The 14,749-nt window shown below is 51.1% G+C and overlaps 1 protein-coding gene across 5 annotated transcripts in view; it reads left to right on the top strand.

Annotated features, from left to right (window-relative positions):
• The window catches only part of RASGRF1 (Ras protein specific guanine nucleotide releasing factor 1), a 130,000-nt gene that overhangs the window by 60,454 nt on the left and 54,797 nt on the right, over positions 1 to 14,749 (top strand). For all 5 annotated transcript variants that reach the window (XM_054451592.2, XM_054451594.2, XM_054451591.2 and 2 more), the window contains exons 9-12: positions 2,416 to 2,534; positions 4,798 to 4,958; positions 10,131 to 10,194; positions 12,352 to 12,488. In XM_054451592.2, the coding sequence (XP_054307567.1) occupies positions 2,416 to 2,534; positions 4,798 to 4,958; positions 10,131 to 10,194; positions 12,352 to 12,488 (481 nt within the window). The remainder of the gene's footprint in view (positions 1 to 2,415; positions 2,535 to 4,797; positions 4,959 to 10,130; positions 10,195 to 12,351; positions 12,489 to 14,749) is intronic.

The raw sequence follows: 14,749 nt of genomic DNA, 5'->3' as shown, positions 1-14,749 counted from the left end.
CCCCGGCCCTACCCCGGGCACTGCCAAACACTCAGTGCCCTAAAAGTCTTCCTGAGGCTGGCAAGGGGCAGCCAACCAGGCCACAGCTCCCAGCTGGGTGGAGGGAGGGACAGCACAGGGTATAGGCTGCCCCCTGATCCTTCCATGACCCAGCCAAGTTGCACACCTGAGTGGAGAATCAGGGCAAGGATGTCATCAGGGTGTGATTGCAGAGCAACGAAACCACTGAGCAGGAAGGTGGAGGGACTCCAGTCCTCCCATGCCCAGGGATCCAAATCCCGCACACTCTTCCCCAAGGGAGAAGGTTTGGGACTCCGGTAAGGCAGCGGGCTCCTTCTTGCTGAGGGATATCCTATCCTGTTGCAAACAGAGCTGCAGGTGGCACATGGTGCCAAGGTATTTGACATAAGACCCTGATCCCTTATCCCCGGGATCCTAGGAGTGTGGCCTACTCTTCCTTCTTCCCACCCAACTGCCTGTACCTGGCCCTGAACCCAGCCCGAGTGGCACAGAAGGTTTTCCTATCACCATGACAGCATCCCTTTAATTCTCCTCTCACGCTGCCACAAGCAGGAAGCCATTAGATAGCCAAACCCCTCCTAGGCTGCGCTCAGAAACACTCCCCACCTCTGGGGACTGGGCCTTCATCCCACCTTTTTATCCTGACCCCTATATTCCCTGCTCACTGATAACCCAAATCATCATTTCCAGGGCTCCCGGGAGCCTCGCGGCCTTGAAACTCCCACTGCCTTCCCAGAGCTCCCCAGCTGTGTGCACCTATGGGTCCCGAACACAGACCCCCACCTGGGACTGGAAGTTAGAATGTGTAAACTGCAGCTGCTCAGGAAAACTAGTTTTGCTACCTTGGAATTACCCGCCTTGTGTTTTACCAAACACAGGCTTCCCCCGCAAAACCCCACCCTCATCAAGAGAAGTGGTTTTAATTACCATTGGCTACTTCCATAATGAATCCATCTCTAGGGAACTAGCATGTGTCCAGAGGTACCTCCCTCTCAAACATCAAGCAGGGGCCTGGGCTTCCAAGAAGAGCATTGCTGGGGAAGAAAGGGGGAAACTGAGGCTCCCAAGGAAGAGACTCTAGCTAAAGGCCCTGGTCCACTTATTAAAGCACTAGTCTAGTGAATTTAAGCCTAAAATGCATGTCCTCAACCAGGAACGATAATAATAACTCTTTTGCAACCAATGATAATAGCAACAACAATCACTACTACCCTTTAAGCAGCTGTCATGTGCCAGGCATGGCATGGCATGTGCGGGTACCTGAAATCCCTTTTATTCCACCTTCACCCCATCATTCTGTAGATGAGGAAACTAAGGATCAGAGGGATTGAGGAGTCTGGTCAATGTCATGCTGATTCAGTTAAGCACAGATCCAGCTCCAGAAAAGGCAGTGTCATCTTTGTTTTGGGGTTTAAGTTGAATAATGTCTATGAGAGAAGTTTGTAAGCCACACATACTAACCAGCCTTCTTGTTGGTCTTAACTGTGGAAATTCAGGCATCAGCAGCAGATAAAAGGTTTTGTACTTTGCCTGGAGTAGGTGGGGTACTTTTGCTAGAAGCCCCCCTTCCCCACTCCCCAGACCCTGACCCTGCCAAATTCCTCACTACCTTCCCAAGACTCCTAGAAACCCACCAAGGCAAAATTGGCAGCTCACACCCACCTTTTCCCACCAACGCCATTTTGTAAAAGCTATTGGATGGCGCCATCTCTTGGAGAGGAGGGGTATTACAGCAGTCGGAGAGCGAAAGAGGGGAGTTGTCTATATTCCCTCCCAGAAGGTCCAGAGCCTACAGAAGTAGGCTAGGGTCAGTTATCCCCTGAGCCAGCGGGATTGCCAGGTGCTCCAAAAGGTAAGCCATTTCAGGGCCCAAGCAATATTAAGGACGCAATTATGCAAATATTTGGAGAAAGAGCATTCAAGAAGAAGAGACAGCAAGTGCAAAGGCCCCGAGGGAGTAATGAGCTTTGTTCTTGGGATGGGAATAAGGCTGGTAGAAGGATGAGGGTTAGGGTCATGAACACGGGATGTCTCCTGTGCTCCCATATCCTTCCCAGTGCTGAGCTGCACCTGCTGTCTGTTCTACATAGTTCAGACTCTAAAATCTGACGGATCTGCTTCATAGCTGCTGACTTCTGTTTTCTTTTTTCTGAAATAAGAACACTTGCCTCCTTGAGCTGTCAGAAGGATAAAATGAGGTCATGCCTATGAAGTGCCCGGCATGCAGCAGGCACTCAGTAAATGCACACTCCCTTCCCCTCCATGACCACAGACTGCACCTGAAAATCCGTGTGCCAGGCTTTCTTCCCAGGTCTGGCCAGAAGCCTGGCATTCTCGCCTCCCTGGGAAGTAGGGGCAGCCTGTCTCTGACTGTGCGGTTTCCCATCCCCACAGAATAATGCACGATGAAGTAAGTGAGACGGAGAACATCCGGAAAAACCTGGCCATCGAGCGCATGATCATCGAAGGCTGTGAGATCCTCCTGGACACCAGCCAGACTTTTGTGAGACAAGGTATGGCCTCTGCACCCTGTCTCCCCTGCCCCCACCAGGTGGGCCCCAGCAGCGGGAGGGAGTCGGCACTCGGGGACGCCAGCAGTTGGTTTGGCTGCCACATGCCAAGACCTGCCAATGTGATTGCAGAATATTCCCAGGCTGCTGGCGGAATGCAACAGCTATATGTAGATGTCAGTATCTATACATATAGATGCAGATATTATTGGTTTTCACAGTTTCCTTCTCTCCAGAGGTAAACAGAATTCTACCCAGATGGCCTTGGTTTGTCTATTGTATGTCATAGTAAACATCGACATGTCCTTTTTGGGGAGAAAGTATGGGGCGGGGGATGAGGAGCTAACAGTTGTCTCTGTGAGTCAGAAGCGTTTTCAGTGTCTGGGAGGAGGTCAGTGTTGGGTCCATTCCCCTGTCCTTTCCTGATCATCCTCTGCTGCTTTGGAGATTCCATTTTCCCAGTGGTTCTCATGGGTAGAAGGTCTTTCCCACGCTTCAGCCTCGCTTACCTTGGGAGCAGTGTCTGAGAGGCACAGCCCCGTTGAGAGGGGCGGGTGAAGGCTCTCTGTGGCTCAGGGGACTGACATCAGAACTGCAATGCATTGGAAATTCATCACATTCAACTTCCATGTTTTGTGGGAGACTCAGCTCCTGCTGGCATGCCTCACAGGTGACCTCCACCTCAAACGGACCTCCAGAGTCCCTTCTCTGTAGCCCTGGGATTCTCTGCCTAATGAAATACTTGCCAGTGCCTCCCGCTGGCCTGTGCAGCTGCCTTGGACAAGGGTATCACCTATTCGGAGTTTTGTCCCAGCCCCTGTGTACGGTGGCCCCTACATCCTTCCCCAGGCCCACCCTGTGACCTGCTGAGCTCAGAGCCAGCCCTGCCTGTTTCTCGGCTCCCCTTCGTCTGTGTTGGGCATTCTCTGTGCCAGAAATATACTCACATACTATTTTAGGCCGCCTCTGAAGGAACCCCAAGTGGATCTGGCTTGGAAGTAGCCCAAGAAATGACCCCTCCTGGGGTGGGCAGTATCCCCACAGACCAGAAATCCGCTCCATCACCCTGAGCCAAGGCATTTTCTCCCTCTCCAGCTGGGCTGCACCTAGAAACAAAATGAGTGGATTCTGCAAGGCATTTCTCACTTGTCAGTCATGCAGCCAACACTGATACCTGCCCTGCTCATGCCAGACATACAGGGGATTCTGGGGACACTCAGAGAATAGCCTCAGCCCTGCCCTCCGGAAGCCTATTGTACAGAGGAAGAGAGTCATGAGGGGACAAACGCAGGAACGTGTGCCAGGTGGATCTCCCTGATGCAGCAGGCAGAGTGGTGGCCTGGAGCAGGGCCAAGAGAGTCACGAGGGCTTTCCCAAGGATAAGCAGGAATTTACAGGGAAGACAGAGTGAAGGAAGGGCTTTTCAGAACTAAGAGTGACACTCAGGCTAACTTGACCCAGAACTACATGTGAGGCAGAAGAAGGGGACAATGGTAAGAGTGGAGGCTGGGAGGTGTGCCCAAGCCAGACCACGGAGAGGCCTCGAGTGCCTGAATCCTGGGGACAGTGAGGAGCTGTGGATGTCAGTGGGGAGGGGCCTGTAGGTTAAGTATTAGGGTGGGTACACCAGAGTAGGGCAGCAATGGCTTTCATGACAGGCACCTACTCTGCTCAGTAATGGCTTCCTAGAGTGCTGCGCTGAGGACTGAGAGGCTCTGTCTGGGCTCTGCAGTATGGTGCAGTGATTGATTGGTGATGTCTGCCGTGGCTGTGGACAACAGGAGTGCAATGTATCTTTTTTTTTTTTTTTTTTTTAATCTTAGTAGCCATCTTTTTTACAAATAGGATGGGAGGCAGGGTTTGCCCTAAGCAGTTCCCAGCAGGAGTGCAATGTATCTTGTTAACCCCTCGGGGCCTGCAGCCAGCTCCCCACTTGTTCAGCTCCCTGCCATCCCCAGACCTCAGCCCAGCCCTTCATTCTTACCACATGGGCCACGCCCTTTTGGGTTCCTTTGCTTGCTGAGCCCCTAGCCCCTGGCTGGGACGTCAGTGGGCCCTGCATGGAGCTTCTCTGATCACCTCTCATCCCCCAGCCATCTGGCCCTGCAGAGAGGCCTAAAGGAGCATCCCAGGGGCACATTTGTCACTGGGAACCAGAATGGACTTGTCCCACTGCTGCTGCCCCAGCATCTCAACCTTCAAGGCTGGGTCAGAGGCAAAGGTCACCCTGGGAGATGGGCTCAGAGTCTCTCTCCTCCACCCACAGGTTCCCTCATCCAGGTGCCCATGTCTGAAAAGGGCAAGATCACCAGGGGGCGCCTGGGGTCTCTCTCCCTAAAGAAAGAGGGTGAGCGACAGTGCTTCCTGTTTTCTAAGCATCTGATTATCTGTACCAGAGGCTCTGGAGGGAAGCTTCACCTGACCAAGGTAAGGGCTGCAGGAGAGGGGCTTGGGGGCTGCCCAGCCAGGGTCACGCAGGTGCTGACCTGGCCATAGGGTCTGTGGGCCCAGGTGGTGGGCAGGGGTGTCGGAGACACGTGCATGCACACACACACAGATATACACACACCCCGTAGTTTGGCCAGTTGGAGCAAGCAGAACTTGACCAATTTTCCACTAGCAAAATCCTGGGAGTTGGGAAGGTGAGAATCGAGGGCCTCAGATTCCCCACGCTGGGTACCTGGGCAGAGGAGCCAGAGGGCCTGGACAAACCCCTAAAAGGCATGTGTGTGTGCATGTGTGTGTGTCTGTGTGTGTTTGTGTGTATGTATGTGTGGTGTTTTTGTGTCTGTGTGTTTGTATATGTGGTGTGTGTATGTATGTGTATATGCACATGTGTGTATGTGTGCATGGTGTGTATGTATATGTGTGTGTGTCTGTATGTGTTTCTATCTCTCTGTGTGTATTAGTCCATTTTCATACTGCTATGAAGAAATACCTGAGACTGGGTAATTTACAAAGAAAAAGAGGTTTAATGGGTTCACAGTTCCACATGGCTGAGGAGGCCTCACAATCATGGTGGAAGGCAAAGGAGGAGCAAAGGCATGTCTTACATGGCAGCAGGCAAGAGAGCATGTGCAGGGGAACTGCCCTTTATAAAACTATCAGATCTTGTGATACTTATTCAATATCACAAGAATAGCATGGGAAAAATCTACCCCCATGATTCAATTACCTCCCACTGGGTCCCTCCCATGACACATGGGGATTATGGGAGCTACAATTCAAGATGAGATTTGGGTGGGGACACAGCCAAACCATATCAGTATGTATGTATATGTATATGTATTTGTGTCTGTGTGTGTGGTGTGTGTATGTGTGTGTATATATTTGTGTATATGATGTGTGTATTTGTGTATAGTGTGTGTATGTGTTTGTCTCTATGTGTGTTGTGTCTCTGTGCATTTGTGTGTGTTCATTGTATGTGTGTGTATATGGTATATGGCATATGTATGTGTGTATATGTATTGTCTTTCTGTGTACAGGTGTGGTGGATATGTGTGTGGTATGTGTCTGTGTATCTATGTGTATATCTGTGTATGTTTATATGTATGTATGTGGTGGGTGGGTGTGGTATATGTGTATATGTGTGTGTGTCTGGTGTATGTTTTTGTGTACATGTATCTCTGTGTATGTATGTGTGATGTGTGTGGTGTGTATGTGTGTGTGTGTGTATGTGTGATGTGTGTATCTGTGTGCGTCTATGTGTGAGATATGTGTTTGTGTGTCTGTGTGTGTGGTATGTGTTTTTGTGTCTGTGTGTGTGGTGTGTGTGTCTGTGTCTGTGTGTGGTGTGTGTGAGGGGCAGGGTAGAGGGCCTCCACTGGCTGAGGGCCAAGGCATCACTTGGAGCCTTTCTTTCATCTCCACCCCAAAGGAGCTCTGACAGAGCCCCTCCCAGTGACCTCAGGCATCCCCTCCTCCAGCACAGGAGCCCTGGAGGCTGTTGAGCTGCTCCACACAGAGCCTCAGGACCTTGCAGCCCTGCGTGAGGCCCTGACACTCAGCTCACCAGCTCATCCCTAAAGGTGGAGGGAATGAGCATCTCAGACCCGCTCCTGACTCCTCATAGGCCCAGGGCCTTTGCTCATGCTGTCTGTTCAGCCACACAGCCTCCTCTCCCCTGGCAGACCGCCTTCACATACATGAAGGCCTGTTCAAGTGCCACCTCTGCTGTAAAGCCTGTGGCCTGGGCAGGATCTCCTGTCCCCTGACACAGCCCACTGCTTGTCCCATTGCTCTGAGCTCAACATCAGTCCCACCTCCATCCCTCACACACATGTGACCCTGGAAAAGACCCCTGCCCCTGTCCACACTTCCTCTATCAAGTAAGGACATTGACCCTCACAGTGACATTGCACAGATAAGTTAGCAGTGAGCTCACAGTGGATGTGGATTTGCTGTCAATTAGGAAGCATTTGCCTCTGTAAGCTACAGTCCCCCTAGCCCTGCATTCATCACCTTGGAAGCCTGAACACACTATGGCCTGGAAAGGGCCAGAGGGTACTTTTTTTTTTTTTTTTTTTTTTTCTGAGACAGAGTTTGGCTCTATCGCCCAGGCTGGAGTGCAGTGGCGTGATCTCAGCTCACTGCAAACTCTGCCTCCTGGGTTCACGCCATTCTCCTGCCTCAGCCTCCCGAGTAACTGGGACTACAGGCACCCACCACCACACCTGGCTAATTTTTTGTATTTTTAGTAGAGACGGGGTTTCACCATGTTAGCCAGGATGGTCTCAATCTCCTGACCTCGTGATCCGCGTGCCTCGGCCTCCCAAAGTGCTGGGATTACAGGCGTAAGCCACTGCGCCTGGCCCAGAGGGTGCTCTTAATTAAGTCACAGCATCAGATAAACCATTCTTCCAGACCCTGGATGCCTGGCCCGTAACCTCCTGCAGAGCTAACAGACCCAGCAATGGCTTCAGGGAATATACTGCTTATGTTCACATGGCCACAAATTAGCTGGTTGGCTGCACAAGGGGAAATTACTTTACAAATATTGAATACTTCTGTTTTAACCAAGTTATGTATCAAAGAAAGCTTTCATTATTTATTAGCTCCAGAGTTTCTACTGAGAAGATCTCTGTCTAGGCTGGGGGTGTGGCGGGGGTCAGTGGGGGCAGGTTAAACTGAAGACATGAAGGCTCTGAAAATCCAAAAGCATGTTTTTATGTTAGTTTTATTTTATCTGGAGTTTTTTGTTTGTTTGCTTGTTTGTGTTTAGTTTTTTGTGGGGGTTTTGCGGGGGGGTTGTTTGTTTGTTTTTGAGGTGGAGTTTCGCTCTTGTCACCCAGGCTGGAGTGTAATGGCGCAATCTCTGCTCACTGCAACCTCTGCCTCCCAGGTTCAAGAGATTCTCCTTCCTCAGCCTCCTGAGTAGCTGGAATTATAGGCACCCGCTACCATGCCTGGCTCATTTTTGTATTTTTAGTAGAGACGGGGTTTCATCATGTTGGTCAGGCTGGTCTCAAACTCCTGACCTCAGGTGATCCACCAGCCTCGGCCTCCTAAAGTGCTGGGATTACAGGCGTGAGCCACTGCACCCAGCTATTTTTAGTTTTAAAAGTCTCTTAGCACATGGGCAAAGAGCATGGAATCAGAAATCAAATCAAATCCCAGCACTGCCACCCACCAGTAGGTGACCTCAGACAAGTCACATGGCCTCATCAGGCTTCAGTTTCTTTATCTGCATAAAGGGTGTAGAAATACCTCCTTCACAGGAGTGCTGTGAGGAGTAAGTGAGGGAGTTCTCGTGTCAGGTACACACTCAGTGCTCACTGGATAGCAGACGTTGTCACTCTTAATTATCTAATAATGAACTTGTATTTATAACATCAAGCCCTTGCATAATGCTTACTATGGGGCAAGAACTCGCTCAAATATATTATGTATATTTAATTCCCAGAGCAGCCCACTGAGACAGATACTACCATTTTCCCCATTTTGTATAGATAAGGGAAGTGAGACAGAAGAAGCCAGCACGTGGCAGGGCTGGGATTTGAACCCAGCCAGTCTGGCTCCAGAGTCTGTGTTCTTAATCACTATGCTCTAGTCTCCAATAGCCATAAGCTAAAATTCAAATCACTTATCTTGAAATATTACAAGTGGCAATAGAATGCCTTAAGTCCTTTCTGAAGGGGGGCAGACTACAGATCTGCAAGATTTAAAACGACTGTAAGAATTTTTGAGACCCTGAAGTAAGAGAATGTCAGAGCTAGATGGGGCTTTAAAATGATCAAGCTCAGTGACATCACTGGGCAGGCTTGAGGCCCAATGGGTTAGTCCTGGGGGCCAACCCAAGGCCACCAAAGAGCAAAACAAGAAGTCAAACCCAGGGTTTGGTGGTCCACTTTGCCTCCCAAGGGGCAGCCTGCTCTGCAAGCATTTTCATATGTAGATTAGTCACATGGCCAGGTCTCCATTATCATTCATTATTGTTTTACTTTATCTGTTGCTGTGTAACAAATTACCCCCAAATGTAGTAGCTTAAAACAAACATTTATTACCTCACAGTTGCTGTGGGTCAGGAAATCAGGAGCGACTTACCTGGGTGGTCTTGGCTCAGGGCATTTCAGGGGTTTGCAGTCAAGATGTCAGCTGGGGCTGCAGTGTTCTGAAGGCTCAACTGGGGATGGAGTATCCTTTTCCAAGATGACACACCTCCATGGCTGTTGGCTAGAGGCCTCAGTTCCTCATTCATAGACCTCTCCCCACAACATGCCAGTTGGTGTCCCCCAGAACAGCTGATGCAAGAGACAGCAAGAGAGCAAGCAGGAGAATGTGGTCTCCAAAGTGGCACACCGTCAATTCTGATTTATTCTTTTAATTAGATGTAAGCCACTAAGTCCAGCCCACACTCAAGAGGAAGGGAATTAGGCTTTGCCTTTTGAAAAGAAAAATGTGAAAGAATTTGTGAACATGTGTTACAACCACCACAGCTGTGGCCACTCTTATTTCTCACTACAATGTTAAGGGACCTCCTACCCAAGAGATGCTCCCACACTCATGGATGGGAGGCATTTTTCCAAGTATTCCTTAATAATTAAAATAAGTAACTGACCAGGACTGGGATCGGGCCCTTGAGGCTCTCTCCAGACTCACTGCTAACTTGCCAGGGGACCTTGAACAAGACATGCAACTTCTCTGTCTTCATTTCTTCACCTGTAAAATGAGAATTACAATACCCGTAAGACCAGCCTCTGTCTTCCTGTGGGTAACCTGACAGCTTTGGCCTAAAATGGGGGATTTCAAACCTCTGCAGATTTAGGGCTATGAAGCGATGCCCTGGAGCTGCTGTGGAAGCAAGAAGGGGCCAAGCAGGCCAGGTTCTGGCCACTCCACCCATGGCCAGAACTCAACCTTGGTTTGGGGAAGGCCTCTCTGAGACAATCTCTTTTGACCCACTTCATTGAGCTTCTTATATGAAGATAAAGTCCTTCCACTGAAAAAGCAAAATACCCACTTGACATATAATATATCCGTACATCTCTGTGTATACATGGATGCTCCTTATTAAAGTCCCTTCCAACCCTATCATCCAGGGACTCCTAAACCAGCACATCTACCCCTTAATCCAAAGCGGCCCCTGCTGCTCTTTTTCAGAATGGAGTCATATCCCTCATTGACTGCACTTTATTGGAGGAGCCAGAAAGCACGGAGGAGGAAGGTGAGTGTGAAAGCTGCATGTGCGCATGTGTGTGCTTGCACAGATACACACAGGCTCACTCCTAAAGGTTGGGCCAGGCATTGGTTTCTTTGGGAAGAAGGGAGGATGCTGAAGTGTGGAGAGGAGGTCCACACTGAAGTGCAGAGGAGAGGTCCACACATGCCCTCATGCACACACCCTGTTCAGTCACTGCTACAGCTGGGCTTTGCTCCCCTTGTATTTCCAATAAGGTGTGGAGAGGCCAGAGCCTGAGGCTTTAAAGAAAGAGCTCCCAGCCCAGCAGGTGATGGCCCAGATCCACCTTCCTGTTTCCTTCCAAGCTCCTTGGGCTGCTGGACCAGTTGGCACTGTTAGGTTTTGGGGTCACAGCATCTCAGTGAGCACCCCTCATTCATGCACCTGCGTGTGACATGCACAAGGGCTCTCGGGGCCATGTGCTGGAAGCCAGGGAGACACCCAGCCCTATCTCTGTCCTGCAGTGGAAAAGGAAAGAATGTGCAGGGGCCACTGACAGAGGGATTGCAGGGCTGAGGGTCCTGAGAGAGAGAACCATGCCCTAGCAGGGGCCAGGAGGGGAGGCAAGACCTCGGTGAGAGGGGGCTGAACAACTCAAATGGGACTGAATGGGGAAGTGCGAGGAGGGCAGAGTCCCTGGTGCTGTGATGTTTGATGGGATTTATCTCCCAAGGCATCAGAATTGGAGGTGGGGTCATTATTCAGATTAGGAGGTGGGATCACTACTGTCTCTTGATTGGGCCAAAGTTGGCACTCATCTCCCTTCTTCACTGACCCCAAGCCAAGACCCTCAGAGATGCCTCTGGATGCCCTGCCCTGTGGGGACACCAGCAGGACCCGTGCTCTTTTCCCTCCTCGGGCTGTGCCTCCTGGTGTGGGCTGTGTCTGAAGCACCTCAGCATCACAGGCCCAGCATGGCATGGGGATGGGCATGGGCCTGGGGGTTGCCACACACACACTTGGCAAACACATACACACACGCCCTCATGCACGCACCCTGTTCAGCCCCTGTTACCACTGGGTTCTGCTCCCCTCATGCCCTTCCAATAAGGACCAAACCAAGTGGTTCCCCAAGAGAAGAATAAACGAGGAGGCAACTTACCTGGAGCCTTCCTACCAGTGGAGCCTTCTTTCATCTTGGCCACAGCAGGTCCACAGGAAAACCCAGGCTCAAGTGGCACTGTCAGGCCCCAAAGCTCTTTACCCTCCTAGGCCCAGAGAGGTGGGAGCATGGCCACAAGCGTCCCCCACCTGAAGCACACCCACACACAGGCACCCACTTCTCAGAGACTCCGGCACAGTCCGAGGAGAATGGGCTCCCCCGTGCCCAGCAAGGACTCCTAAAATTCTTAGGTGTCAGAACCAGAAGGGACAGGAGCCTCAGAGAAATCAAGTCCCACTCCTGTTGCACAGGAGGACATCTGAAGCCCAGAGGGGGAAGGAAACCACCTCAACATCACACGGCCATAGAGCTTCAGAGCAAAGCAGAACCAAAGCAGGCCCTTTACACCATGAACCCATTCAGTGCACCCCCAATTAATGTGAGTGCGTTGAAAGGAATCTCGAAGCTATGATCTTAGTTTTTCCAAATAAACAGCTTTCAAGACTTCAAGGAACTTTCAGGTTAAGAGCAGAAATAAAAATACCTAGAATTCACTTTTGCTTTGGGGAGCTCTAAACTGAACTAAATGTCCAGCCCAATCCATAAAAGTTTAAGATCTTGAAGCTCCTCATTTGGCCCTAGAACCACCTTGGGGTAGCAGGAGGGCCTGGCTGTGAGGCCCATTCTAGCCCTGCCCTGGCTTGGCCGCCACCCTGCTGGGAGCCTTGGGCAAGTCCTCGCCCGCGACCTCACTTCCATTGGTGTGATGAGGGCAGAGGGCAGACTGTGATTCCTAAAGGCTCTCCTGCTCTGAATCTGGAACTGCCCCTGAGTGGTTGTAAGCTACGTCTTAGTTCTTCCATCTTTGAAATGGGGATTTCCCACTTAGGGAAATAATATTCTGAAAGTAGCAGCAATTGGCCTGGTGCCTTACCAACGCAGAGCCGCCACCGGTACGTACAACAGGGACCACTAAAACATTTTCCAACTGAAAAAGCGTCCACATTCATGCTGCTAACTTTATGTTTTACAACTGGAAGCCAAAGGATCTGGCCAAGACATAGATCACTTGGATTTTAAAATCGGGGTGGAGCCAAAGGATTCCCCGTCCTTTACGGTCATCCTAGTGGCCTCATCCAGACAGGAGAAGGCGGCGTGGACCAGTGACATCAGCCAGGTGAGTAGCGTCACCTGTTCCTGAAAGCAAGTGTTCCCTTCATGCCTAACCAGGTCAGGGGTTTGGCTGGTGGCAGGTGGGGGGCGGGGGCGGTGGAGTAGCTGCACTGTTCTACAGAGAAAAATGCAAGAATCTTCCAAGTCCACAGCCCTACCCAAAGCTGAGCTCAGCTAGTCCATCCCGTTTGTAGTCCCCTGGGTCACCTTGAAAGTGTGGTCTGGAAACCCCTCTTGCATCTGTATCACCTAGCAAAGTGATTTTAAAAACTTTAGTTTCCTGGACCCTTCTCCCCTTTCTCCACTACCCTGCAGACCTACAGATCTAAATTGTTGGCATGTGACCTGTAAATCCGCATTTTAGTACATGCCCCAGCTCAATGATATGCACAGAAAAGTCTGAGCCTATTAGACGTAATAATGTTCACAGCGAGAGAACGGTGTCCCTGAAAGCCAAGGGTAGCTTCATCAGTGAGTCGGGGCAGCTACCTAAGATCAAACCCAGCCTCAACTATGCACACGGAAGATTTAGTTTTGCTTTGGCCTGCTGCAAGCATTAGGGTCATTCACCCTATTTGGAGCATTAAGCAGGAAGCACAGACTTTCCCCGGTACCAGTGAGCAGACCCAGAGTGCCCATGGGTGCCTAAAGTACAAGGGGTGAGACTTGAGTCTAGAAAGAGGCTGTCAGCAGCACCGGGGTTCAGGCCCCAGGACAGGCCTCTCCCTGAGCCCAGCAAGGGCCTGTGATGGGTCAGGGATGTGCCATCCCAGCAGCTGGGAGCCTTGGCCATCCTCTCTGCAAGGTGGGGTGGTAGGAGAGCAGCCAACAGCAGAAGGGGAGGGAGGTTGGTGGCCCCCCATGGTCCAGAGGGTTGCAGGAGGCCTGTGCCTGTAGGAACTGAAAGGGCAGGGCAGCATCTTCATGGGACCTAGGACGGCTTCCCTTGCTCGCTCCCCACCTTCTTGGTTTTGTGCCCCTTCCAGGCTCCCCTGACTGCCGCTCCCAGCCTTCCTTCTGGCCCACCTGCCCATCTCGCAGTCCCAGAGGAGTAAGGCGGGTGGGATGATGCATAGCACGTGCCTGTTCTGAGTCTTCCCACATGTCTTCAAAACACCCAGAAAGCCCTAGAGAAAACTGCAGACCCTGAGCTTGGCCCTGTCACATCCCCAGTGAGCTGCAGCTGTCAAAGGCCTGGGGCTGCTTGCCCGGAGGGTGCCCACCAGGCCTCTGCCCTCCTAGCAGCCGTTGTGGATGCCAGTGAATGGGTCAAAGTGGGAGTCCTATGGCCCCTTCCCCAAGCCCTCCTGCCTCCATAACACTCCATGGCCAAGTCTTCTTTGTGTTGGAGTTGCTGGTAGAAACAGAGCTAGAGAGATTGTCAGATGGGTGGGAGAAGTAGGGCTGAGAAATGCAAATGACAGGAGCCTCCCTCTTTGGGGTCCTGGCCTTGCCCAGAAGTCTAGGCCTAGGAGCTCCACTACCCACTGTGCCAGCTCTCAGCTGCTACTTCCCAATGACTTTGACACCCTCCTCCCTGCAACACACACATTCTCAAAACCAGAAGATTCTGTGATGTGCCACCAAGCCTTCCCTATCGCTATGCCAAGAAGAAACCCTCTCATGGCAGAAATATGAAGACCCAGGGCAGGGGACAGTGCAGGGGAAAAGAGGCAGGCCTCCCAAGGGATGCAGCTTTTATTTTTGTTTGGGCGGGTACTTTCTATTCAAAGCAAAATTTGAATTTTGAATATTTTTGGAGGCTGAGTAAAATGTACAATCATCTGTGCCCCTCCCGCCAGTAGCCTTGCCTTCCCCAGGACCCCACACCCATGGATTCTTCATATGGAAAACCATCCACAGCATCCAAGTGTTGGCACTGTGGTGGTCAGAGGACAGAGAGAACAGTTCAGCACCCTTGTGCAGGGGGGCAGAGGCCCTGCTGGGCTGGCCTCCCAGGAGAGAGATCCCACATCACCATGGATCTGATCTTGTCCTTGACACTGGACCCCAGAAGTCAGCAACAGAATGGTCAGTGTCAGATGCATTCATTTTGCATCCCAATGGTTGTTTGTAATCAACCCAGTGAGGTAGAAGTCATTATCCCCACTTTGCATATAATGAAACTAAGACTTGAGGTCAAGTAAGTTCCCCAAGGTCATTCAACTGAGACTTGACTTCTGGCCAAAGTCTAAAGGATGCTCCACGCTGACCCTGCCTTTGCCAGGACAATGCCCTTGAAGCTTGAGGACCCTGTATCAGACT

This window comes from Pongo pygmaeus, chromosome 16, assembly GCF_028885625.2.
Source record: "Pongo pygmaeus isolate AG05252 chromosome 16, NHGRI_mPonPyg2-v2.0_pri, whole genome shotgun sequence".
Classification (NCBI taxonomy): Eukaryota; Metazoa; Chordata; class Mammalia; order Primates; family Hominidae; genus Pongo; species Pongo pygmaeus.
This window is presented reverse-complemented; position numbering and strand designations above follow the sequence as displayed.